We start from the raw sequence: 27670 nt of genomic DNA on the forward strand, positions 1-27670 counted from the left end.
AGTCCCTTCCTCATCAAGGACCAACCAGTCCCCAAGGGGATGGTGATCATTGCCTATTTGCAAAATTAGGTCTTTCTCTACTGAGTCCATATGCTTTGAGTGCAGGGGTTATAGCCTTCAGCTGGTAACGCGGTCAGAGTTAAGGAGGCCAACAACACAAATGTTCCTCATGTAGGTAGGTTAACTTTTCTGTTCCCTAAGAGCAGGCACTCATCTTGAAGACACATACCAGCTCCAGACGGAGCTCCTCAGCCCTCCTCACGGCCCCCATCCAGAACAGCTCTGTCTTGCATCGGGCGGCCGGCCGACCATGGCTTAGGCAGCAACAGAGGGGCTGTAGTCGATTGGGTCATAGTCCAAACTACAGGAATGGCCAGAGCACAGACAAATCTCAGGGTCAAATCAAACCAGAAGCATGGGCAGTCGGGAATGCCTACCATTTCTGATCTCTGTCCCTCCCCCTTTAGGTGTCAGCTCCATTTGTCCCAAAGACCAGCTTTGTCCACTTAGTCGGCGACATGGCTGTCCACAGTCTCCGAGCTTCCTTCAGATTTCATCTTTCTGGTCGAGTTCACAAATCCCAGGGAAATGTTCTGGTTGGCCCACCTGGGTCACCTGACTGAAGGAAGAGGGGGGGATCCGTGTGGTAGGCAGCCTCCGAATGACCCCCAGGGATCTGCATGCCCGGGAGCTGTGCCCTAGTGGAAACCCCTACTCTTCAGGGAGGCCTGCACTTAGGAATGACTCTCTTCTAAAAAATAGAATACCGCTGCACTGATGGCATCTCACTTCCAGTGTTCAGTTATAAAAGGACTGTGATGTCCATCTTTGTATTCTCTCACTCTTGTGGAACATTCACTCTGGGGGCAGCCAGCTTGCCATGTTGTGCAGAGAGGCCCTTGTGAGCAGGCTTGGAAGCAGACCATCTAGCCCCGGTTGAGTCTGGAGATGACCGCAGCCCTGGCTGACACCCTCACTGCAACCTCATGGCCTCCCTGAGCCAGAACCATCCAGCTAAGTCATTTCTGGATCCCTGCCCCACAGAACCTCTGAGAAAATAAATGTCAGTTGTTGTCAGTCGCCAAATGGGGAGATCATTTGTTACAAAGCAATAGATAACTAATACAGTCTGTAACCAAATGGAAGCTTCTGGTTCACAGCATGAGGGAAGGCACGCGTTCGAGGAAAGGAAGGGTGGGCCTGTGACAAGTGCCCCCCACTACTCTCTCCCAGTCTGTCCTCTATCCCGCTATGGAAGAGAGGTTTTTCTTTAATGAAAAATCTGATTGTCACTTTCCTGCTTGAAATTCTTAAAGCTCTCTGTCGCTCTTAAAATAAAATCCAAATCTATAGCTTGATACCCAAGGTCCCTCATGATTAGCACCTGCCCACCCCTCAAACTTGGCTCCAACCAGTCCCCCTCCCTCCTGCTCCGGCCACACTTTGTACAGCTCCATGAGTATGACACAAGATCTCTTGCATGCCTTTGCACACTCCCTTCCTTCAATGGGCATGTCTGCTTCCTCAAGGCCCACACACTCTAACAGCTAATGCTAGGTTAAGGCTCAACTCAGGCGGGCGCCTGGGTGGCACAGCGGTTAAGCGCCTGCCTTCGGCTCGGGGAGTGATCCCGGCATTATGGGATCGAGCCTCACATCAGGCTCCTCTGCTATGAGCCTGCTTCTTCCTCTCCCACTCCCCCTGCTTGTGTTCCCTCTCTCACTGGCTGTCTCTATCTCTGTCGAATAAATAAAAAAGATCTTAAAAAAAAAAAAGGCTCAACTCAGGCATCGCCACCTCCAGGAAGCCTTCCCTGATCACCAAATCCTCCACTTATCTAGCTTCTGAGCTCTGGTAGTATCCTCCATCATGGCTGTTATCACACTGTGTGGAATTATCCACCTCCCTCAGTAATCTCTGCTCTTTGAAGGAGGAATTATATCTCTCATATTGTAATCCTTAGCGCCTTCCAAATAATTGGCTCTCCGTATGTGTTTGTTGACTAACTGGTACATCGTTTAGCCAATCAACTGAGCTATGGCATCAAGGAGCTACTCTCACCCGCACTTGCCTGTCAACACTGGTTCCAGTGTAAGGGGGGGGTTGGGGATCAACTTGTCTTTACTACCTCGGTTGCGGTTCATAGTGAATGAGATCGGCATGACCCTTGTCCATGACACCCTCGTGGTGCTTACAGGCCAGGCGAGACACTGACGTGGCTACCGCTGTGAAGGATGTCGTCAGGGTTTCTCAGGAGGGAACCATAGTTTGAGTTACTGGAGCTTGGATGGGCAGAGGCCCTTGAGGCTCGGCATCTGAGATCTGAAAGACGAGCAAGAGCCAGACAGAGTGGGGGACACGTGTCGTAGGGAGGGGATCTGCGGTGCAAAGCCTCTAAGCAGGACAGGCGTTGGTGCTTCTGTGGAATTCCAAGGAGACTGCCACAGACACTGAGAGGGTAAGGAGCAGAGACGGGAGGGACAGGTAGGCAGGGGACTGTCCCAGGTGGAGGGGCACAGCTCGGAACCCTAGCTTACCATGCAGGGACTCCAATGCGGATGCAGCCACCCCACCCACTCATCTGTTCATTCATGCCAACCCCCCCCAAAGCCTTGCGCTCCCCCTCTCTCTGCCTGAACGCTCTTCCCCAGAGAATCCTCGCCCCGGCTCCCATCGCTCAGGTCTTGCCTCAAACACCAACTCTTACCGCATCTAAAGTTAGCCTTTCCCTTCCTAGCAACACAATCACGTTGGCCCTGTTTATTTTCTGCATTACACCGATTAGTATCTTGGAATGACCTGGTACGTCTTTTGGTTCACTTGTTTTTCTGTCTCTAGAATATACACTCCATGGGATGAGGGAACGTACGTGTATTGCTTACTGCTGTATCTGCTGTGCCTAGAACACGGCATGGTATGTATGTAACAGGTGAATATTTATTGAATGGGTTCATTCAGTTAGCCAACATGTTTCATGTTTATCATGTGCCAGACCTAATGCCAGGTTCTACCCAGAACCCTGACTCAGGGCTGGCTTCACAGGCACACAACCTATGCTCTTAAAAGTTGTACAGGGCCCGGGTCTTCGAGGGACCCACTCTGCTGTCGTCATTTTTGAAACTTTTAATAGTTTGTGGACGAGGTGACCCATATTTTCATTTTACACTGAAACCCGCAAATTATGAAGCCAGCCGTACCCCAGTGATAACTCCAGAAAGTTCCCCAGCACACTCAGAGTTGAAAACAGTTTAGGGACAAGTCAATAACCCCTGTCCCCACTATCAAAAAATTGTAACAGGACTGTCTTCTATGTTTAAAGAGATGTAAAAGGTTAGTGATTTGCAGAGACCGTTAGTTTAAGAATGTAGCTCCAGGAGCCAGACATCCTCGGAGTCCGGGCCCTGCCATTTCCTGGCTGTGTGACCTTGAGCGACTCATAGAACATTTCCTGACCTTGGTTTCCTTGTTACACATGGAGATGGTAATAGTTGGCTTGAGAATTAAACAAAATACTACTTAACACCTTTGTGTTAAGTTGTGGGGGTCCCGAAAAGTGGGTTGATTGTTCAGCCACCTGGTCCCTTCTTTGTTCTCCCTTCCTTTGGCTCCTTCCACTCTCCCCGACACTCCTGGGCCGGAAGATCTGGGTCAATGTGAGTGGCTACTAAGTGAGAAGAATGTTGAAGAGAAAAACCAAGGAATTACAGCCTTCAGGGAAGCAATAACATTGTACTTAAAAATTGCTTGAGCAAAGACTTTGTTGATGTTAGCAATTTGTATGCAAATAAACTAAAGACTCCCGCATCCTGAGCAGAGCCCTGGCCCTGGACCAAAGCTTCAGGAAGACCACAGCTTGGTACTCAGAGAAGCCTTCGTCCTTTCTCTCTGCTGCCAGTTTAAACTAAAACCTTAGATAATTCCAAGCCTGCAGTTTTCACTGCCCTAGCCTTTGACACGTTCATTAGTATGTAAGGCATTTTTCTCTCCAGGTCGGAGCATCCCCATCTGAATTTGCCCCATCATCTCCGCTGTTTCCCCTTGTCCTCACATGCATTGTTCAATCAGGCAGTGATTGGCCATTAACTTGCAAATGCTGGGTCTCCTGTGCCTGATGAGAAGGAATTTTCGCTAGTCAGACCTCATCTGATTCCTTAAAAACCCAAATCAACAGCGATTAGTAGAGAAAGCTGAGAACAAACTGATAAGCATCCCAGACCTTGTGCTCCAAGACCAGAGCTGCTCGGCACTCGGGGAGAAGAGCAGTTTTGTTAGACTCCTTTACTCATTCACCACACGGTTACGGAGCTCCTGGCACGTGCTAGGCACTGTGGACACGTCTCTTTCTGTATGCAGTTTGCAGGCTAGTGGAAGTGTGGAAAACACAAGCACCTCCGACACAACCCTGATTCACGAAGGCGGAAGCGTGGACACTCAGGGAACCTCTAGCAGGGCCCCTGGCCCAGGGGCTAAGGATGTGGGTGGAGAATCTCGGGGGTGCTCTCCAGCGTGTTTACCCATAAAGGACATCCATCTGTCTGTCTCTCAGTTCCACGCCTGCCAGGACTCCTCAGTGCACAAAGTTAACCAGCCTCACACGTCTCTCTCTCGAATACATGCCCCCTTTGGAGTCCTGGGGACCCTGGGCGAAGGCGGGGGCTAAGCTTGGAGTCAAGGCCTTCCCAGGGAGACGCAATTGCCTCACACAGAGCTTCATTCATTCATTCATTCATTGACTCATTGACTCATTCACAAACACTTAGTGACCAAATTCTCTGTGTGAGGGTCTGGTGGTCCAGCTGTGAAAAGACAAATAGCCCCTCAAAGAGGGTGGGCACTCCACTGGCCAGTGGGCCCCCTTTTCTTTCTTTATTCCAACCCCTCCACAACTGTCAGCTTGTTCAAATTGCACAACCCCCCTGAGAAGTGGGTGGTATTATCTCTGTTTTCCCAGTGAGAGGACTGAGGTTTAGAAAGGGAAAGTAACTTGCCACGTGTGGCCCAGCTACTAGGAGAAACAGCTAGGCTTCAGCTCTAGGTTTGGCTCCACAGCCCCTGCTCATTCTTTCCTGCCAGGCAGGGGGAGCCCTAGGCAGGGAAGGGGGCTCCCAACCATGGTCTTCTCTGTGTCCTTGATCTGTGGGGCCTTCTCAACAGTGTGTCTTGGTCATCCTCCCCAAGGCCTTCTGAGAGTGGCCGGGCCGCAAGCTCCCAGACCCCAGCTCCTCTGCTCCGTGCGGCAGGCCCAGGGAGCCCTACTCCATGTCGGGTGGGGGATGCGGGTGAGAGAGGGGGCAGCTCTGCTCTGGAGACCCCAGACAGAGCCACTCTTCCTGCCTCAACCTCCTTCCTGGCTCCCATCCCAGCTTACCCCACTAGTCTGAAGGTTTTCAAAGCCTTCTTGCAACATCAATTCCCCCGCGGGATCTACTTTTCTTCGCTTCTCAGAGGTAAAAGGAAGAGCCACCAAAAGAGTTTTCATAGGCAAATCAGCAGCCTCAGGAACAAGGTGGACCCCTGGACTCCTCACCTCTTCTTTGCTAGTCAGCTTCCCACCCTTCAGTCCCCCGTGACCGCGCTCTGATGGCTGGCACAGGCCTTAGCATCTGGAAAATCCACAGCCTGCCCCGGGTCTGAGAAACACTCCCTCGCTTTCCCAGACTGCTGCACACGCTTTCCAGTTTACGAGGCCTGAGCACATTTTCTCATCTGATCTCCCCCCACGTCAGCCCCGTTTTCCAGCTGAGGACACGGAGGCTTGGGAAGTCTAAGTGGCTCACCGGAGGTCACCCAGCTCATGGATGGTTGGGCCAGAGCTGGAGTGACTGTTCTCCTACCGCAAGGCTGGAACTCTCCTCTCCACCCCTGCCGGCCCACAGTCAATCCGCCAAACAGAACTGCGAGGGACGCATTGGCTTATAGGAACTTTCAAGTCAGCCCTGCTGCTTGAGGACTTCTACGAATCAGCTGCGAGAGGATGGGGGGCACGTCTTGGGCTCTGCACTGAGACGGAGAGCTTTGCGTGGGGCCTCCTGAGGTGCAAGACGGGGACAGCACAGTACAGAAGTGTCGGGGTGGGTCTGAGGCTGCAGGCTCGTACGTGAAAGGCCATAAAGCGCAGTGCGGGGCGAGGAGCCTGGGCCAGACTCCAGCATCTCAAACGCTGCCGCTACCCCACCTGCTCGGGTGATCGCAGCCAGGTGTGTGAGCCTGTCCGGGCTTCAGTTCCTAGCTCGGAAACGGGGTGATAATGAGAATACTCACCTGGCAGAGCTGCTGGGAGGATTAAAGGAGTGAAAATGTGGGAGGCGCAGCGACTGGCGAGTACGTGATAGGAGTGGCTATGAACGTCCTCCGTCAGACGGTCCATAGGAAGGACAGAGCCACAGAACTCACGGTAAAGCGTCTGCCCCTCCTGCAGGCTGGGGGGCGCGGCACTGATGCCTTGATTAATGAATCTTCTGGCGTGGGGGCTCTTCTATTACCGTGTCAGCCGTCTGGGGCTGCTGTTGGGGCAGAAACTCATAAATCACACAAAGCGAGGTTGGCACGTGGCATGTGGCTCAGCAGCTAAGCCTTGGCCCCGTCTCACGCCCACCCACCCCCGGCCCCGGAAAGATCCATCACAGCCCGGGGCTCTGGGGGAGGCAGGCTGCTCAGCGGAGCAAGGCCCACTGTGCCCTCCGGTCAGGGGACCAGGACCCATCCTAGTCACCAAACCAGTGACTCTCAAGCTCGAGTGAGCACCAGAAGCCTCTGCGGGCTGGGTGAACTCAGGTGGCTGGGCCCCACCTGAGTTTCTGGGCCCGAGTTTCTGATTCAGTAGGTCTGAGTGCGGCCCAAGGTTTGCATTGCTAGTACGTTCCCAGAAGCTGCTGCTGGTCTGTGGGACCACACAACGCACATTTGTCTGGGACCGAGTTTAAACCTCGCTATTGGTCCTTGGGCAAGTTTCTTCTCCTGACCGAGCCCCTGCTTCCTCATCCGGGAAGTGGGCACACCAGAGCCTACCTCGCAGGGGGTGATGGGAACCAGCGCCTGTAGCAGTATCAAGTTCTGGGCACCAGGAAATGCTCAACCCGTGCCAGCCCTCAGCACCACCAGCGCCTCACTGATGAGGGCTTGGAGACAACTAATAAGTAGGAAGGGTAGAGTTGTGAAGGTATCAAGCTTATAGGGAGAAGCAAAAGGAGAAATGCACAAATATGAATTGAGTGCTTTCTGTATACATTGTCCTAATTCCTAAACGTAAAAATGCCTTGTCACTAAAACCAAACGGCAAAACAAAACAAAACAAAATACAGCCCAGTGAGAATCTGCGAGTTCATTCATTTGGCAAGCCAGCGTTTACTGTGATTCTGAGAGCCAGGCCCCGAGCTGTGGCTGCGGGGACAGATGTGGGTCCTGTGATCCAAAAGCTACAGCCCAACTGCAAGGAGAGGGCAGATAAGGACTAGAGAAGACGAGTCCTCATCACAGCATATGGAGGAAGGTGACCACTGTGGCTGGAGAGGAACATTCGAGACATTGAAGAAACAAGTTGGAGGGATGCCCTCAGACACGTGGGAGACTGGGAGTGTTTCCTGTGGAAGTAGCCATTTGTCTGGAAAAGTGGGTGGCATCGACCCATGGAGACACAAGGTAGAGAGAGGAAGGAACCGCAAGCGAAGGCACGAGAAGGCAGGAAGCAACTTCCAGAAACGCCGCAGGTGAGTGTGGCTGGATCACAGGGTGGGAGCTGAGGCTGGCCTGGCTGTCTGGTGTCTGACCGTGGACAGCCTCGACCATCAGGGGTTTACAGGACTCTTTGGGCCCATTTTATATCCTCTGGCGTAGGCGCTCAGCACCTCATCGTGGGCTCGGTGATGTTCGTGAAGATGCCACGGGTATAAGAGACCGCGTGATCCACGGGAGGCATCCCGAGGAGCTTAGACCTCTGTCCACGCCTGCTCACCCGCCTGGCATCCATTGGAAGGTGAGGGGCGATCCGTCTCCCCGCAGGATGTGAGCGCGGGGCTGGGGTCTCACTGTGTACCCCGGAGAAAGCCCCTGGCCCACTCTGCTGCTCCACCTGGTGCCCCCACTGCTCCCCCCTTAACAAGCCCCTGCTCTCCTGCCCCCACTGGAGAGCAGTCAGCCCGGGGCCAGGCCGCCCTTGCCAACGTGAGTGGCTGAGTCTGCGGGTGCCACAGGGCCTCCGGGCCACGCGCACATCAGCAAGCTGCCTCCAGCTCAGCTGGGGGCTTCAGCGGGGCGGGGGGTGGCTCTGACTCAGCTGGTGGGGAGAGGCCCCAGGGGAGGCCTAAGCAACCACCTCTGGAGACGCTTCCGCCCTGGTCCCGGACCCAGAAACCCAGACTCCCCTGCCAGCCCTGGGTTCTTGTTCAAATGAGGGTTTCCTCTCTGGGGGCGTCTCTCCGGCACTGGGCTCCTCGGGAGCCGGTTCTGGCTCACACATCCGCTCCTACATGCATCTGCTGGTAAGGAGTGCAGGGGTGGCCTTCTTTCCGCTTGGCTTCTCCTACTCGCAGGGAGGTCAGTACCGGGGTACTCAGTGCAGAGCTGGGGCTCATCCCGAGTATCCCCCGCGCGGCTCCTCCTCCCTGGGCATCCAGGTCTGCCTCCTGCTTCAGAGGGTCGCACACGCCAGGTGCAGCTGTATCAGCTAGGCCACGGGGCATACATGGAAATTTGGAGTCAGCAGGTCTGGGTAGGAGCCTGGGGCTGAACATGCTTACAAGCACCTCGCCTGATCGCTGCAGCTTATCTGGGCCGAACCTTGAGGACACGCATTTGAAAGACAAATTGTTGAAAGGCAGGCTTGGTTTTCAGATGGCTTGAGTGGATCAGAGATAATCTGAACCAAGGAGGATGGAGAAAACAAGTCTTTCTGGAATACCACCTGGTCATGTGTATCCATTCTCTCCAGGTAAGAATCATCAAATTCTCCAGGCCACCTATTTCCCCATCCTTTCCTCTGCCCTCACCAAAGAAGACTGAGCCCTGGAGGAATGGTCGTTAGCTCAAAAAGGAAAAGGTTTATCTGTTTGGGTTTAAATGGCTGCCGTAGCTTCCTTCTGGAATCCTTCTATGATTACACGTGGGTCTACATCCCCATGATGCTGTGTGCACTGAGGTGACAAGCCCAGGCCACTCATTGTACCTGCTGAGCCACCAGCCCGGCTAGCATGGCCAGCTCCCACCAGCTGTCCTGGAAACATCAGGCTCCTGGCCCCCAGCCCCCAGCAAGAGGCCCCTCCTTGCTGCTCCCATCGTTCCTGCCTTCCCTGTGGCTTTTATCATGTGGTATCACAGGGGCCTGTTTCTTCATCCATGTCCCCTGCTAGAATGTTCTTAAGGGCAGAGACAGTTTCTGTTTGTTTATGTGTGTTTCACCCCTCCTGGTAAAGTGCCTAGTGCATAGCAGGCACTCCAAAAGTGTTTATTAATAGTGGCACGAATGCATGTTTACTAGGCTTTTAGAGCGATGCCTTGCACTCGTGAATTAATCATTCCTCACACAACCCCTCCAGGGCGAGGAGTGACCCCTTCCTCCACATGAGGACCCCAAGGCTGAGGGATGATGTAAAGGACTGAAGACCACATGACCAGTAAGTGGCAGAGTAGGGATGGACCAGCTGACGAGGGCCCTGGGGTCCACACTCCATCTACACACTTCCTCACACTTCGTGGGGTCGAGTCCTGTGGCAGAGGGCCGTCCTTAGATGGTTCTGGGGCCTTCACCCTCCTGGTGACCCACACAGCCCGGCTGTGGGTGGCCCCACCTGCCTCACCTGAGCTCTTTGCTGAGTGCCCCGCAGTGAAGACTTTTTAAGGTGAGAAACTTCCAGGACCCCTCCCTCGCTCTGGAGGAAACAGACTCAACCATGGTAGGGACACACGGCAACACCAGGGACAGTGGGAGCACTGTCGGGAGTGAAGCTGTGGGTGTCACCAACTGTAGCTTCTCCTTTCTCGGTTTCCTTTCCTGTTCCCTTGCTGGGAGAGGACCACACCCACTTAATGATGGAAGATTCTCCGCAGGCCTGGGGTTGCTGGACCCCTTGGAAGACAGGTGTTGCCCAAGTCATTTCTCCCAACTGCACATGGAAAGCCCTCCCCTGCGGGGTGTGGGGCCGAGCCTCTGGAAAACCGAAGGCAAGTTACAGAGGCCCAGGGATGGAGGAACCCCTCCCTGCTGGATAAACGGGATGCTGGCCTCATGCCCATATCCCTCTTGCCCTCCCCACCCGTGTGCTCTTCGAGACTCTTCTGCTGTGTTCTGTAAGTTCCTTGTTCCTAAGGGCCAGCCTGAGAGTTTTTGCTGACCCCTCCAGGAACTGGCTAAAGGCTCCGAGTCTTACTTTCCAGAAAAAAAGGGGGTGGAAGAGAAAATGGACCTCCAGAAAGGTAGGTTTGGAGGAGGGCAAGACAAAACGACCCAGGAGAAGCAGCACCAGAGCCCTTGGAGGCTGGGAAGGAAAACAGACGGAATGTGGAGAGCTGGCCCAACTCGGCCAGGACAGAGGCCTAAGGAGGAGGTGGGCCATGGGATGTGCTCCTGGAGAGGATGGACAGACAGACTACAGCCAGAGACGTCTGCAGTAAATTGTTACCTGTGCCCGGTTAGCCCAAGCTGGGCTCTGCCACCACACTGTGTGCTTGGAACTGTCACCAGCCAAGGGGCATGGTGGCCAGGAGTTCTGGGAACCCCGGATGAGCAGCCCTGAGATGGAGTGGGGGTGGGGCAGAAATGGCCGCGTGCAGGAAAGGCGCGCTGGCCTGCCCATCACGGTTCATATGTGCACCGAAGCAGTGTTTGTTTTTACCTGGGTGGGTTCAGCTTCTGATCACAGGAGTGGTGGGGCCTTCCATTGGTTTCCATGGAAACATGAGGCAGAGCATCTGGTACCCAATCAACAAGGCTAGGCTGATAGGACTCTTCTGGAATTATTTTGCTGTTTCTACCCAGGAAGATGCCCCGCCTGCATTTTCCCATCGCCTTCTTGTGTGGTCGAGGCAGGGAAGGGCAGTCCCCGGGGGGTCAGGGCTGCCAGGGAAGGAGAGGGGGCTGGCAAAGGCAGCATTCGGAAAAGCCCCGTGCTTTCCACTTCAAAGCCCCGAGTAGGGTCCTGCCGTGAGGCCACGGAGCTGGGCTCTGGTCCCAGCCTGCCCCAGCACCAGGGACACCTGCTTGTCTCCCCCCACCCCCAGCTGCCAGCCTGTCATCCGGGACGCCCTGAGTGACTGTGGGGCATGTAGGCTGAGGAACAAGCTGTCAGGTACAGGAGGGGGTGAGACCCAAGCGCGTTCAGTTTCAGGTTTACAGAATCGAGGCCCCAACTTGCCCATGAGGCAGGGGAGGGTGGCGTCGGGGTGAGAAAGGCACTGGTGCACATGTACATGTGAGAAGTGGTTTTATTCCAGGTGTGTGTTTCATAAAGAAGAGGCCCTCAGGGACAGCGAGTGGCACATGCTTTGGTCAAGAAGGAACAGCAGGAACAGAACTGAGTCCCACAGAGGACGGCTGACAGGTGCAGTCTGACCTCAGGGAGGGAAGGGGCTCTCAGAGGCTTCTCTGAGCAGCACCCCCCTTACAGTTAGTGAGGGAAGCTGTGCCCCCGTCCCCATCCCCAAGGGTTCACGCTGCCTGTGGAGGGGACACGCACAACAGAGATGGGGTGGAGGAAACACGGCGACAGAGGACGGGAAATGGTGGCCCGTGCTGGGGCCCAGGAGCACTGCTGGAGAGGGCCTGCTGAGAGCCAGGGGGGAGAGGAAGCCACCGAGGCCCCCCATGGTGGGACTGCTGGCCTGAGGGCTGCATGGCAGGAACAAGCAGTCTAGGCACGCCAGGGAGGGAGAAGGGGCGTGGCGGCTCAGCCGGATGGGCGCTGCAGTCCAGAGCAGAGCTCAGACCCTTTGGGGGTCTGGGAGTTCTGCAAGCCGGGGCGAGCCGGGGGGCCCTCTCCCCAGGAAAATGCACATACACACACATGCACGATTTGGGGGACAATTTCTGGAGATTCCCAGGCCCTCTGGAATCCATGAACTCCCTAGAGGTCCCAGGCTGATTTGCTTTGGGAGGGGGATGCCCAGGGGTCCTCATACCCCTGGTCTTTTGCCAAAGATCACACTGCCTGAGCCGGTAGGGTTGGGGAAGAGGAAATGGGGAATAGCAGAAGTGCTTCCAAGACCGGGCGGCGGGCCCAGTGGCGGTGAGAAGGAAGGGAACTGGGGGCTCTGGCACACACAGGAGCCGCCAGCCCGCCTCCCTGCTCACTGTGGGAACTGACCCTCAGGCCTCCCTCCTGCAGTGGGGAGGGGTGAGGAGGACGCTTAGCCTCCAGCACTTACTCCCTAAGGTCTTAGGGAATGTTCAGCTCCAGAAGGGAGGTCCTGTTCTTACCAGCTACTTCAACCCCGAAATGCTGTATTTACAGAGGCAAAGGCTTTTGAGAAGGCGGGACTCACAAAGTCTGAACGAGGATGGGGCTGCTCCGTGGTGCACGGTGGTGGCCTGCCCACACGGGGTCATCACCATGGGCCCAGGCAGAGGGGACAGGGTACCAGCTGGTCTTAAGGCCCAAGAAAGAGGTCTTGGCCCACACATGGCCAAACGGAAGCGGGATCTGTTTAATAAACTGGGTCCCAAGGCTGCCCATGGAGATCCCCTTGCAGCCTCTTGCTAGGAACGTGGGACCGGAGTGCGGTGCGATGCCCGCGGACGGACACAGCAGGGGAAGGACTACGGGTTGTCGGGAAGAGACTAACTCTTTCGGTGCTTGGCTGCTTTTCCATCTATGTCCTTCTGCAAATTATCCATCCTTTGCTCCAGATCCCACCCCTCCCACACTCAACCCGGCCCCTGCCTGGGACAGGCCACAGAGCTTCTTACCTCCTTCCTGTTCTCCACCTGCCTTCGAGCTGCCCCCCCTCGTCCGGCCCTCAGCCTCCCCATCCATGCTGCCCACATTCTCCTCTCATGCCGGTCCCACAGGTAGGCCCTGTGACCCAGCAGAGGCCCTGTGTGGGCTTCTGTCCTTCTCTGCCCAGCCAACAGGGGACAGCCCCCCAAACACTGTCCAGGAGCCCAGGAGGGTGAAAGGAGGGGACAAAGGGCCAGGGGGTCTGCCCAGTCTCTGCCCAGCAGCAGTCCAGCATCCTGACCTTCTTCTCTTCTGGGGCAAGGCCGGGACGGTGGCCGGGGCATCAGGGCCCGCTCCCCTGTGCCCGCCCCGAACGAGATTTGGAGAAACGTGTGTCGTGGCAGGGGTGTTTGCTGATGATTCCGGCAGAAATGTGAGGAGATGGGAACGGCCTGCTTTACACTCCCCCACCCTAACCCGCTTCCAGTCCCAAAGTCTCATGCAAAAGGTACAGGAGGCCCCGGGCTACCGTCATGTGTGAGGCAACAGCTGCCACTGCTGGGCCGGGGCGTCGGCCTGGCACTTGCTGGTCGCCAGCTGGGCGGGCCCGGCCTCCAGGCAGAGGCCGCTGACTGAGTGCTGGATGAAAGAAGCTTTTCTCCTCCATCTCTGGGGGAAAGGACAGGAAGAAAACAGCGATGAACAATATTAATAATGTCCAGAACTTCACTTCGCATATATGTAAGTGGCTTGAATATTCCTAGGACACCTTCCCCTGTTTAAAGCAGATTGTGTCCCTTACACAGGAGCTCCCCGACCCCACAGGCAGCCTTAAACCCCTTCCCTCCTGATGCGCTCTTGCTTCCACAGTCCCGCCGAAGTCTAGAAGTCAGAGGTCTGTGGGCTGGATGAATCTGACCCGGGCTGGATTTTGTTTGGCTTGCACGGTGTTTAAAATTTGGCCTAGCTGTCACAGCTCCCCTTAGACACGGGCCCAGTTTCTTCTGCGGCACAGGGCAGCTGGGGCCGAGCTGCTGCTCCTTGCTGGAGGTGGGGCTCTCGTTTACCAAGGTCCTGCTGGGGGGACAGCACACCCCGCCCCTGCAGCACATCCCACCCCTCCCTGCTGGCACTTGAGTCTGCAGGTCCTGGCTTAGCGTGTCTTTTGCTTCTTCAAACAAGATTTCCTCTCCCCGCAGCTCTGTACGCATGCAGCAGGTGACTGGCCAACATGCCTGCAGTGGTGAGGAGTAAGGCCGGCGAGATGGTGGGAGGCCTGGGGTCCCCGTCACAGTCCCCTCCTGGGCCTCCCCTTCCCCAGGCTCGACAAAGGGGAAAAGCGGTGTTCCTGTGGAACATCTGGGGGTGCCTGGGGGGAAGACAGGGTGTCCTTCGGAACACTCAGGAGAAGGGGCGAGAGGCTGGCCCAGGCGTCAAGGCTCCGAGAAGAATAGTGAGAGAGGTCTGTCTGTCCATCTCTGTCTCTCCTCTCCCTGTCTCCCCCTCCTCCACAGGAAGTGGCGAGTGCTCAGCTCTGAGGGGGTGGGGCCATGGGCTTGCTCAAGTGCCCACAGAAGGGCTGAGCTGCAGGGCCAGGCCTAGGGCTGCAGGGGTTGGGGTGGGCAGAGACGCGAACTGACTTAGGGGGAAGGTGGGGGCTGCGGACTCCCCTTGGGAATGTGGGCCTGGGGGTGCCCACGCGGCCGCAGCAGAGAGGGGTCCCTGGCCTAAAAGCCGGGCAGTGGGTACGACAGGGCCTTGGTCCCTCTGGAACTCACAGCATCCTGTTGCTTTGTGCTCTTCTAGTCCCTGACCTCCTGGGAGGGGTGGCCATGCTCCCCCGCTGGGCATCGCTGGACCACGTCCTCCTTTCCGCCTGTGGCCAGCAGGAGCCGTACATTCCCCAGCACAGGCAGGGGCCCAGCGCAGTGTTACGTATGAAGGGTGAATGCGTGGATGAGTGAGTGGATCACCCGATCCCTGGAGGGGCTCCCCAAACCGCAGGATTCTCACTTCCTACCCATGCCATCGGGCACTCTCCTGGCCACTCAGGCCTGGGCCCGGCCAGAGAAACAGTGCCCCTCACGGCACTCTCCTATCCCCTCAGCCTCCGTTCCTGCAGGCACCTTGCAAGGCAGGCAGGGGGGAGACTGAGGCTCGGAAGGTGAGGGGTGGTGGGGCTTGGGGTCTGCCGACTCCATCCCACTGGCTCCAGGACAGCATTCATGACTCCCAGTGGCCATGGAAGCCAAGGGGACCAAGGAGGGAGGTCTAGCTTTGAGAAGGCACGAGCTGCGGGAGGTCTGTTCATCCTGGCGTCTGGGAGGAGAGGCCCGGGGCCCAGGGGGCGGCTGGGGGCCTGGCAGGACTTGCAGGAGCACAGCGGCTAGAGCTCCAGAGAATTATTTGAGCGGCGGCCGCCCCAGGAACTACTTCCTAGCTTGGCCTAGTCAAGGAGGGGTGGGAGTGCGCTTAAAGCCTGACCCTCGGAGAGGTCCGAAATGTCGGCTGCCCCTGTGAAGAAGAGCCTGAGGGCGTCCCTCACTGCGGGGCAGGGGCGGAGGACAGGCCGCTGAGGGAGCAGGACAAACTCCACCTGCCATCAGAAACCCCTCAAGTGTCCAGCAGGCCCAGCAAGCTGATCATGGCACACAATTCACACACACACACACACACACACACACAGACATACACACACACAGAGACACAGACACACACAGAGACACATACAGACACACAAACACATAGACACACACACACACACACACACACACACACACTCAGAGGCTGGAGGGAGGGGATCTGGCTGTTTTTCCAGAATGGCATAGCAAATTGCCAGTCATCCCTAAAGAGGGAGCTGACCCAGGCAAACAGGAAAGGGGTGGGAGGAAACCCTGCAGGCCAAGTCAGACAGCCAGGCGCTCTCCCCGGCGCGGCACTGTCCCGCCGGCTGGCCAGGGCCAGGCACAGGGAGGGCTGCCGGGGTGTGGGCAGAGGACGGGCTGGAGCAGACCTGTGGCCTTTGTGTCCCATCCCTCTTGCAGAGGGGCTCCCTCCCAGCCAGGAAGGGAGCTGGGCTGCCTGCCACCAGCTGCTGCGTATCCTGAGCAAGTGAAGTCCTCTTGGAACGTCAGCTTCTCCCCCGACTGGTGGGCCTGGCCTGTCTCCCAGGATCCGTGGAGACAGGGTGGCTGAGTGCTTGACACATGGAAAAGGCAGTGCTCGTGTGAGGCGGCCGCGCCAGCTGGAGATCGGTGTCCCTGGGACTCACTTTCCCAGCAGCCACAATCGAGAAATACTTACCGAGCATCTACTGTGTTCTGGGTTAAGACCGTGGGTTTAGGGGTCACACTGACCTGGGTCTGAATCTCAGCTCCACCCTTTCCCAGCTGTGTCATCTGACACGTGTTTCTTAAATCCAGCAAGCCTCAGTTTACCCACCTGTTAAGATGAGGATGGTACAAGGGCCCAAATCCCTGGGTTGCACGAGGACAAGATGGGATCATCTATGTAAAACTCCTATCAGCGGCTCTTGGTAAAAGCCAGCTTTTGGCTGCAGTGGTTGTCAGGGGCTAGGGACACAAGACCGACGGTCCCTGCCCTGGCGGAGCTCACAGGCTGGCAGGACGGACATTTAACAATATTTACTCGAAGAAGTACAATAGACTTGACCTAGCTGCTGGCTTGGAGTGACCCTCACTCTGGAGGGCTTATTTGAGTCCATCTGTTACAACCCAGGGCTCCCCTGCCAGGAGCTCGCACCCGGTCTGTGCAACCCCGGGGGTGAGGAGACTCACCTGCCTGCCTTCTCTTGGGTTGCACCCCTGCAGCAGGACCAGGGAGCCTGGGGTGACTGAGGTGGAGCTGACGGTCAGGCACTTTCCCTGCTGCTGGATGAGATGGTCGCTGAAGAGCCACGCCTGGAAGACAGGGACATGAGTGGCTGAGTCCCAGCGTATGGTGATGGAGGGGGAGGTGGGTAGACAGGTGAGAAAACAAATACTGTGTATGTTGGTAGAATTTTCTACAAATAATAAGAGTGAGTATATGGGTATTCACTGTACCGTTCTTTCAACTTTTCTGTATGTTTGGAAGTTTTCATAATAAAAGCATTGGGGGGGGAGCTTGGCTGGAGCTGGCCAGAGGACAATCCAGGATGTACCAAGGGATGCTCTATGGGGGGGGACAGGGAGAGACAGGACGCGGGACCAGGGCGGCCAGGGGATCTCCACGCCCGGCTCTTGTTTTGACATGGGTGCAGCGACCCTCGTTGCGGCACACTCACGTACACACAGAAGTCTTGGGAGCCCTGCTGCCCGTGATACACGTGGACCACAGTGGCATCCCAGGAGAGAAGTGGTGCCGTCTGGATAGCATTTCTCCCCAAAGGAGAAAGTGGGTGGTAACCAGGGGGCAACTGTGTGACAGGTTGGAAAAGGGCTGGGAATGTGGCAGAAGCAGACCCAAGGAGCAGTGTGAGGGGTCAGTGTGCATGGTCCCTGGGGAAGTGGGTTTGTGGAGGGTATAAGCAGAGAGAAAATGGAATGAGCGAGGGAAGCCCTCCCCCACAACTCCTGGACGATGATCCTGGCTCCCTGCCCCCTCCTGGTTCTGACCTCAAGGCCCTAAGCAGCTTACCTGGGGTGCTGGGGGGTTCTTCGCAGATCCCCTGCAGATCCCCATTCCAAGCAGGAAGTTCCCAGCTGAATCCTGGCCCTGGGATTCTAGGCAATTAACCCCTTGCTTAATGATGCCAGGGAGCACTTCCTTCACGGGGACTCTGAGGGAAAAGGGAGCAGTCAGGCTCGTCCTTTGCCCTCTCCAGGCTTACTCACCCTCAGCCAGAGGGCAATGCTCAGGCGGCTTCCCGGGCATCATGCCCTTGGTCTCAGCGTCACGGGAAGGGGCCCGGGGAGCAGCCCTAGCCGGCAGGGGCAGGAGGGCAAGGGACCGGGGAAGGGGCGGGGATGCCTGGGGTAAGACTGAGCCTCGCCCCACCGGGTCTGAGCAGCTGTGGGAGCCCCCGGGGCCAACCAGGCCCCCCCCCATAAACCCAGGGCTCCCCAGTCCAGAAAGAAGAAAACCTGGGGAGAGACTGGGGCCTAAATATGGACTCGATATGACATCTCAAAATGACAGGGAAGAGGTCACTTCGGAGAGGCAAATTTCAGACCCACAAATAGGAAAATGTTCAATCTCACTAATGATTAAAGAAATACATATCAAAGAGTTACCACTGTTTACCATATATATGTGCATAAGATACAATATGTAATAAATATGTATTATTTCTATATGTTTATTTATACAAAATGTATCATAGGAGTTATATCAACACCAATCAATATCAATTCCCAGTGTTGGCAATAGCTATGAGATCAGATCTTCTCGTACCCTACAGGGGAGAGCATAAATTGGCCCAATGGTTCTGGAGGGTAATGTGGCATGATGTATCCAAAGCCTTAAAAATGTGTACACATAGATAAACGGGGTTAAGAGCTACAAACTTTCAGTTATAAAATAAGTCACAGAGATAAAGTCCAGCATAGGAAATATAGTCAACAATTCTGTAATAACACCGTATGGTAACAGGTGGTGACTAACCACACTTATCATGGGGATCATTGCATAATGTAGAGAATTGTTCAATTACTGTGTGGAACACCTGAAATGAATATAACACTGTATGTCAGCTGTATTTCAATAATAAAAAACACAAAAAATAATGTGCATACCTTTGACCTAACAATCCCAAGGCTACTTCTGGAAATTTGTTATCCTGCAGCAATAATTTTGGATGTTTGCAGAATGATTGGTTATACTGAAAACATAGATATCCAACAATAGGGGATGGGCTAAATAAATACTGATTCATCGGTAGGATGGAAAACCCCATAGCCATCAAAAATGACTCCAGGGGCGCCTGGGTGGTTCAGTCATTGAGTGTCTGCCTTCGGCTCAGGGCGTGATCCCAGAGTCCTGGGATCGAGCCCCACATCAGGCTCCTCCGCTGGGAGCCTGCTTCTTCCTCTCCCACTCCCCCTGCTTGTGTTCCCTCTCTCACTGGCTGTCTCTCTCTCTCTGTCAAATAAATAAATAAAATCTTAAAAAAAAAATGACTCCAAATGAGTATCTGATCGGATGGAAAAATGTTTACAACATACTGTTAAATAAAACAGGCGTGTTTCAAAATATTACTTAAAAATTTATATGCACAGGAAAATATGCTTAAATACACATCTCTCTCTCTCTCTCACACACACACACACACACACACACACACGACACAATTGTCCTACTCTGTGGATAATAAAACTAAAGAAGCTGCTGGCCCCAGCTGATGCAGGCTTGCTGTATTCCTGGGTTTAGAAGGTCAGACACACTCTTGGGTTATGGCCCCAGGGGGTGATGGGGCTTAGAGTCAGGCCATGTACCTAATCTTAACCACCACTTGTTACCTCCCTCCGAAGAGTACCCAGGTGGGCTGGGGAGGGCGGCATCGTAACACTTCTGGCATTCTTTGATCTCAACCAAACCAGGTCTTCCTTCCTCAGCTCTGGGCAGAAGCCCCCAGAACCCCCAAACCATGAGCCACTCTCACAGAGCCTCAGGAAGACACCTTCACTTTCCCTCGCACGCTCCTGGCAGGAGTGTGCACGCCTCCAGGCCCCACTTGAGAGTTTGCAATAATTCTAGACCACAGGTTGAAAACTGCTGGCCCTCAAGCTGAATATGGCCCCAAACATATATTGTTTTTAGCTTAGAAAGTCATCTTTATTGGTTTCTTGCTGCCTCACAGAGCATCAGGGTCCATTCCTCCCGGAAATATGGCGTCTGAAGAGATAAATATTTTGTCCCCAACTTGTCAGTAGAGGGAAGTTTAATAAAAATAGTAATACAATAATAATGACTATAATCAATAATAAAATGCTCCCTATGATCCTCTAATGCACAGGTGGTTGAAGCTTTGAGAAAAAGGGCCTTTCTGGGAAGGGGCAGAGTGTGCCTGGAGACCCTCCAGCAGCCCCCATCAGGCGCCATCTCCCACCAAGTAGCCTTTATAAATACCCTCCCCATCCTGTGTCTGGGGCGGATTAGATGCCATGTCAGTTGGTTCAAAGGCCCCTCTGCCAAGCTCCTCCGCAGAGAGAAAGGCCCCTATCAGTAGTGTTCTCCTCCCGGCTCCCCTGGGCTCTCTGCTGCTCTTCACTGCTCTTCCTTTATTCCTCCCCTCTTCCTCTGGATGCCTCTCCCCTCCTGCCAATCACTAACGCTGCCTCTTCTCCTTCCTTTCCTTCCCCTTCTCTCTCCCACTTCCTTCACCTACATCCTCCCTGCTCCTTGTCTATCCTCCTTTCCTTTGAAAAAAATTTTTTTTATTTTTTAAGTAATCTCTCCACCCAAAGTGGGCTTGAACTCTCAACCCTGAGATCAAGAGTCGCATGCTCTATTGCCTGAGCCAGCCAGGCGCCCCCTCTTCCTTTCCTTTGGATCAGACTCTGTCTTTCCTACCTTGACCCTGAGCAGAGACCATGCTATGCCCCAAGTTGGCCTCACCTAGAGGTTGGACAGTCCACACCCAAGACCCCAGATTGCTCCCAGGGACCTAGTCCTTCTCCAGCCCTCATCCCGCCTCTTGCTTGCAGGCTTTCTGAGGCTTGGCCCACGGAAGGAGAACTTGGGCACAATCGTTGCTAGACTCCAGGGAGTTATTCTATTCCCAGTAGCTAGCACAGATAGGGGCTGGGAGCAGAGGGGAAAGGCAGGATAAGGGCTGGGAGCCAGGGCCCCCAGGTCCTGGGTACCCAGACCAGCCTCCGAATCACTCTCCAACCCAGGCCCTCACTGAGTCTGAATTTCCACACAACCCCGGGCCAGCAGGAGCAGGAAATGCCTCAAGCTCTTTGCTCATTCCTGTCTCTCGGTCCTGGAATCGGGGGTGAGCCCTGCCAGGGCGTGTCAAGGGGAGCCCTCTGATTCAGGGGTTAGGGGGAGGCTCCGGCCTCAAACACATTTTGTCTGACCTGCATATCGTGGTTGTTGTTGCTTTAATTAACTGGCAATATTAAAAAGCTGAAGGTTACACAAAGAAATCTGAATCCAGCTTGAGAACATAGGAACACCAGGCCACACTGAGCTTGCACTCCCATGAGACGCTCGAGGCACTAACACAGGGTTGTGCTGCCCCCTGGGGGACGGGCTTCTGCATCCCGGCGAGGCCTTGGTCCCCACAACTCCCTCCCGTCTCATTGCTGCCCACCCGATTGGTTTGCATCACCCAACTGAGCGCTGTAGGACTTGAATCCGTAACCTCCACCAGGGGCGAGGGGGTTGGGATGCAAGGACTCCACCCCCTCTGCTCCGTCCAGGGGCAACTTGTTCTCTTGCCCTGCTCTGTGGAGACGAGATGCCTGCTGAGGCCCCTCGGACCTGCTCAAGAATGCGGCCCAAGCTGTTCCAGATCCTTCTACATGTTTCCTCTCCCTGCCCCCGGTCCTAAGGGAGATGTGCAGGGTGTTCAGCTTTCAGAGCTGAGGGGGGCACGGTCCACGTGTGGCAAGAGCCACTGGCATGAAGCCCTGCTCACTGATGCTTACGGGGGAAACACGGGGCTTGGGCAATAATCTCCAAACCCGATGTGGCTCGTGAGGGGTCTGTGTGGCCGCAGCCCTGGAGACGCTGGCACAGTCGTCTCCACCTCTCCCTCGGCTTCCCGCAGAGCCCAGCTCCGTGACACCTGCGTCTGCCTCCCTCTCTGTGGGCCTCCTCCCAGCTGGGCTGGCATTAGCCCTTATGAGGCCTTTGTAGACACAGCAAAAGCATCCCTTCCTCGAGACAGTTACTTCCAGCTGTTAGAAGACTGTCATCATATACCGGGGTTTTGTTAGAAGACTCTTACTGCCATCTGCCAGGAAGTGTCATAATCAACGTACGCTATCCACTGTGTGGTTAGCACCCCGGCAGATGTGGTGTGCACAGCTTGCACTACTGTTCCTGACCGTCCTAATGAAAGTACTACATTCGCAGTGCTCGAGGCCAACTGCAGAACTCTGATTTCCAGGGATGGGGATGGGGAGGGGGGCAGCTGTGCTGGGATTGGAGGCGGGCCTCCCTTCGCCTCCTCAGTCTCCCCACTGACCGTCTGCAAGTGGGGCCCAACCGTTAGGATCCCCTGTGGGAGGAAAGCTGGTCTCATTGGGCATACAGAGGACCTTCCCAACCGACGACCTGAGCCGATGCTGGCCCCTCACCCCGAGCACTGAGGCAGAACCAGAAAAGCGGACCGGGGATGAGTAACCTGGACAGGAAGGAGGTGCCAGCTTCCATCTTACGACACGAGATCATTTTGTAAAAGCTCCCCGCTGTGTCGGAACAGACAGAAGATGACTCATGCTCCTCGTTTCACACAGCTGGTTTCATCCACTCTCCTGCCTTGTGACGGGTCCAGGTTTCTGATAGTTACACTCTTTCCTCTCCGTCCTCCGGGGATGACATGGGACCCGCGCGTGGGGATGGGGTGTGGCGAGGAAAGGCACGTTCCGGGTCCCCCCCAATGCCTCCCACAGGCCCCCAGCTCCTGCCCGAGGCCTAGAGCCTGTGGCTCTGTCCCAATGTTGTCTGAACTCTCACAGGATGTAAAGAAACAACTGTTTTTTTCCCTCAGAAATGACACGTCTGAATGCAACTATCCCCTTAACAGTGGCCACTGGCGAAAGTGGTTCATTTACCGCACTTTCATAAATTAACGCGCTTTCCCTTCACGGCCGGACCCCAGGGCACTGGCTCATCCAGCCCGCCAGCTCTTTGCAAGGGTGCCGCTGCTGCTCAGATTGCGTTGAAATTCCTTGCAACGTGTTCCCAGAATCCGTTTACTCTTGACACTAGTTTTAGCCCTTGTCATGCTCTATTGGGCCCAGGGCCACCTTATCTGGGGGTGATCGCCTTACTCACTGCACTTGGTGACAACCTAACTATGGCTCTTTTCCAAAAATCAAATCTGCCCGCAGAGAACCGAGATTTGCCTTTTTTGAGGACACTCAGGCTCTGAGGGGTGGAGTGTTCTGGAAAGCCGCAGCAGCATCCTTGGGAGAGAGCTGACGGTGACGGAATAACCCGTCCCCTAAGGTGACAGCTACAGAAAGGAGAAGGCTGATTGCCAAGTTATTACTATTGAGGCTTATTGACTATGCAATCTATTCAGTTAAAGATATTTATCAAGTGCGAGTGCCCGTTTTGTGACAGGCGCTGTCCTAGGGGCTGGAGATCAAGCAGCGAACAAAGCAGGTCCACACCTTAACCCTCACAGAGCTTTCTGTCCCGTGGTAGTTGGGGGACAACAACGAAACGAACTGGCCACGTAGGCGCTGGACGGTGGTGAGCGTGGAACAGACGGGACGCCGGGGAAGGGGGCGCTCTGCAAACAGAGACTGTCCCCCCAGAAGGGGACATTTGAGTCAAGACCTGAAGGAGGTGAGGCCCTGAGCCGTGTGGATGAAAAGGATTTTGGAATGAGAAAAAAGGCAGCCTCCCTGTCCTGCGCCAGCCTCACACTTCACCCCCAGCCCGGGGGCTCCCGCGCCCACCGCCCGCCTCCCGCTTCCAGTCCGCCAGAGCAAACGCTTCCCCACGGCTTTTCGGTCTTCACGACTGCAATCTTACTGGACGCGTAATATCTGTTTGGATCCGCGTGTTGGGATTCACCAAAGCCACCCCTTATTATTAGTTATCTCTAGATTCTTCACAGCAGCAGAGAAGCCTACACTGAACGAACATCTCTTGCCAACAGTTTTTTGCTTTGCTTGCTTTATTTCCGGAGGATAAACTCCCAGAAGGGAGAGAACAGAGTCAAAAGGGATGAATCTTTATTTCTGCGGCTTTTGCTACACAATGCAGTGCTGCTTCCCTGTGGGGACGACACCCGCTTCTGGCTCTACGACCCGGACTGTTAAGAGTTTGGTTCCTACCACATCTCACTTGTAACTGCTTCCCATTTCCCACCAGAGCCTTCACTTGAAGATTAAACACTGACAGCTAGAAAGAGCTGGACTGCCCGAGCTGGGAGATCTCAGGGTGGGGGTCCCGCAACAGCTGGCCCCCCACCAGGCCAGACGCACGAGCTGAGGGCTGCACTCACGTGAGCTCCGGGTAGACGTTATCCAGGTACCAGCGGAAGGACTTGCAGTTCATCTTCTTCCTCTGCTCGACCCGTGTGGCTACGCTGAAACGGAAGGGAAGGCTCAGGCTCTGGCAGGTGGACGCAGGGAGGAAGCCCCAGGAGGCTGTCCCAGGCTGCCCTCCGGCCGTGGCCACCTGCCGCAAATCCTTCTCTGACCTGCAAGGTCACGCCAGGTCTCCCGGCCATTCGTCATTTCTTTCTTCAAATTCCGGCTCACTTTCCAGGATCAGAGCTGCCCACCGGGGCCCTGCTGGCCTCTGGCTTCACCTTGAGACCTCAGCACACCCCTAGCTGGTCCTTAAGCAGAGCCTTAACGAACTCCAAGTTTTCCTTTCCTGCACTCCAATTTTAGCAGAAAGGGTCCAACAAGGAAGGCACGCTTTAACTGTCTTTCAGCAATCGTGGCAAATGAGGACCCTCTGATGTGCCCTGGACGCCACAGTTCGCCTCCCCAGTGTCCTCAGCTACCCTGATGGGAATGGCCACTGACAGACAACCCTCACCGACTCTCTGAGCCTCAGTTTCTCTACCGGTAAACATGGCCACCTATCCCAGAAGGTTTTCAGAGAATTAAATGAATTAAGAGGGCATAAGAGCCTAGCACAGGGTAGATCTTCGGTAAAGGTTAGTTCACCACGAAAAGAAATAGTCTGTGAGGTAGTTTTTTTTAAAGCGATACAGATATGAATAAACAGAGGGAAGAAGATTCAGAGATGATCACTAGTGTTTTTGGTCTTCTGACCACAACCTTAAGAAATAAATGTATCTTGTGATACTGTGATCGAGTGTTCCCGTGTGCGCATGTAGCTACATACACACACAGGTAACCGAAGGAAAGCCCACCCAACAGTACTTAGCCTTAACTGCGATCGACTGTTCTTTTCCATCCTGCTCCGTACCGATCTATCGTGTTCTCTGTCATTTTATTTAATGCCGGTCACGACCCACGAAATGGATTTCATAACCAATCTACATTTTGAAAATGCTTAACTAGGCTGTCGTCCTACCAGCCCAGGACAGGAAAACAGGCTAATCACAGGCATATTTCGAACAGTAGGGGGTGGCAGCCAAACCCCAAGTGTTTTCTGCAGACAGCCCGGCCCTGACTACTCCCCCAGATGTCCTTTTTCCTGCAGGCAGCTGGTGAACGGGCAGCTCTTCTCCAGAAGCGAGCCTTCTCTGGTTGTTTCTCTCCATGAGACTGAGTGCTCCTCAAGGACCCAGTCCTGTCTCACATTGCATATGTGAGACCGGTGGGGAGGGGCTCAGTTACCAAGGAGACTGTGAGTGCTTCCCTGGCGTCCACACCATTTTGTGTTTTGTTCTGGTTGTGCTAACGTGGGTGGAGGGAGGCAAACAGGGCTGGCGGAGGGGCCCACCTGCCAAAGGCCTTCCCGATGGCTGAGGGCCGGGCCTCGTAGTAATACTGCTTGTACTCGTCCATCCACACCTCTGCAGTGCGCTTGGTGTTCCTGAAAGGGGATGAAGGAGCAAGATACAGTCACCGGGGAGTGACAGAGTTAGGATCAAGTGAGCTCTGTGCAGTACAGGGTGATGAGAATCTCGGGAACGTATGCAAAGTAACACTGACTGGGGTGGTACAAATGGGTACGATCTGTTAACGTCCGTGCACTCATGTCCGTATGCTCTTTACACGCCGCTGGAGGACTCTGTTCTGCCAAAATGCCTGCATGTGGGCAAGAGGGACATGTGCCAAATATGTGTTTAATAAAACATGGGTGACGACCTGAATGCCCTTCAATGGGAGAATAATGGCCCCTACTTGTATATGGTGGAGGACACACCATGGTCAGTACGTACTGACACAGAAGGATGGCTGTCACATAGTGGGGAGTGGCAGAAAAGCACGCTGCGGACGGAATACACAGTGTGACCCCGCTTATAGGAAAACACAAAGTTGTGGTGTGTGTGCTTCTCTCTACATGAACTACATGTATGAAAAGAAGTCCAAAGGCCTGATAGACCAGAAGTCTAGTCACAGCCGTTACTTCTGGAGAGACAAGTGGGATGGTGGTCGGGTTGGGTAAAGGGGCTCTTGCCTTCTCCTCTGTGTACGCTATGAAGAGTAAAAACACACCATATGTACAGACACATATACGTCACACGCACTGGACAGCTCGCATTTTGCAGCGAACATGTGCTGCTTTTACAATTATCAAAACAAATAATGGAGTGGGGGGAAGCAAACCAAAGTAATAAGCCACTCAACTAGCTGGGGAGCCACCGTGGCAAACAAGGAAGCGTGGGCCTGACAAGAAAAGAACTGTCCTCCAAGGGGGTGCTCGGGACCCTCTTCCCCTTCCGCCCCCACCAGGAGCGCAGGTGATGGCTGGTCCTCCAGGGCCAAGCACACCTGTGGCTGGGGACATGGACAGGCAGATGCTGACCAAGTCAGGCTCAGGACATGGCATCCGTGACCAGAACCTGGGGCCCCGTGAGTGGAGGGCGGCCCCCAGTTAGTGATTGGGCCAGTTTTCCAAGACGCTCATGGACAAAAAGGGTCAAGACAAGGGAGGCCTGGAGGCAACAATCTCAATTTCATCCTTCCACCCCTCAAAGTACCTGGAATCCCCAGAATTGGAAGGAACAATTGGGGAAACTGAGGCCCAGAAAGGGGGAGGGGCAGCTGCCCAAAGCTGTAGGAGTAACAAACAGGGCCGGTGGGGTCTAGACCCTAGGTGTCCTGGCTCCTAGCCTGGTGCTCTTTGCGCTGCGACCTACCTGATGTAGGTGAGGGCGTTGCCCTCAGGGAAGTTGTAGGGGTGCCGTTTCCTGAAGACGTGGCCCACCCGGCTGCAGGGCACGATCTCCAAGCTCCCACCGCACATCCACACCCTGAAGGAGAGCTCTGCAGGAGATGGCAGCCGTCAGGAGGGAAGAGCCCCGGCAAGTCCCCAAGGAGTGAGGACGGGAAGGAGCCAGCCTCCCTCGCCCCCCATTGTCTCTCTGGAGGCACAGCGGGGCTCAGGGTTCCTGGACCCATTTACATGGGATGTGCCCATCCCTGCACATGTTCCTGACTGCTCACTCCATGAGTGTGCACACCCCCGCCCCCCACCACACACGCCCCCCCTCCACACCTCCCTATCCCATCCCCCACACACCCCTTCCATATACACACACCCTTCATATACACCCCGCCCCACACATCCCCTCCACACACACACACCACACACACCCCACCTCCACACACCCCCCTCCACACATCCCACCCCCTCCACACCCCATCCCCACACACCCCTTCCATACACACAACACACACACACACCCTTCATATATACCCCACCTCCCCACACCGCACCCCCCTCCACACACATCTCCTCCACACACCCCACCCCGCACACACACACCCCCACCCCCCCGCCATCCGCACACACCCTCCGCCACCAACCCCATGCACCCTGCCCGCATCCGAGCCCTGGAAGAGCAGTGGGGAAAGCACTGAAGCAGCACCAAGGCCGTGAGGAGAAGGAAAACGGAATCAAAGGCGGCATCATTTCCAGCCTCTGACTAGAAAGCCCCATCCGGCCAGTGCTAAGAAGAATGCATTTGCTCATCAGTCAGCCCTGGGCATCCATGCGGCTGGAACACCAGCCACCAACCAGGC

At 55.1% G+C, this 27670-nt stretch overlaps 1 protein-coding gene across 1 annotated transcript in view; it reads right to left on the reverse strand.

The window, feature by feature from the left end:
- Nucleotides 1-11399: 11399 nt before the first annotated feature.
- The window catches only part of GALNT16 (polypeptide N-acetylgalactosaminyltransferase 16), an 87366-nt gene continuing 71095 nt past the window's right edge, over nt 11400-27670 (reverse strand). The window contains exons 10-15 of the mRNA XM_026519652.4: nt 26785-26911; nt 25422-25514; nt 24001-24084; nt 17505-17646; nt 16664-16786; nt 11400-13535 (exon numbers count right to left, since the gene is read on the reverse strand). Of these exons, the coding sequence (XP_026375437.1) occupies nt 13398-13535; nt 16664-16786; nt 17505-17646; nt 24001-24084; nt 25422-25514; nt 26785-26911 (707 nt within the window). The 3' untranslated portion in view covers nt 11400-13397. The remainder of the gene's footprint in view (nt 13536-16663; nt 16787-17504; nt 17647-24000; nt 24085-25421; nt 25515-26784; nt 26912-27670) is intronic.

This window comes from Ursus arctos, unplaced genomic scaffold (genome assembly GCF_023065955.2).
Source record: "Ursus arctos isolate Adak ecotype North America unplaced genomic scaffold, UrsArc2.0 scaffold_25, whole genome shotgun sequence".
NCBI lineage: Eukaryota > Metazoa > Chordata > Mammalia > Carnivora > Ursidae > Ursus > Ursus arctos.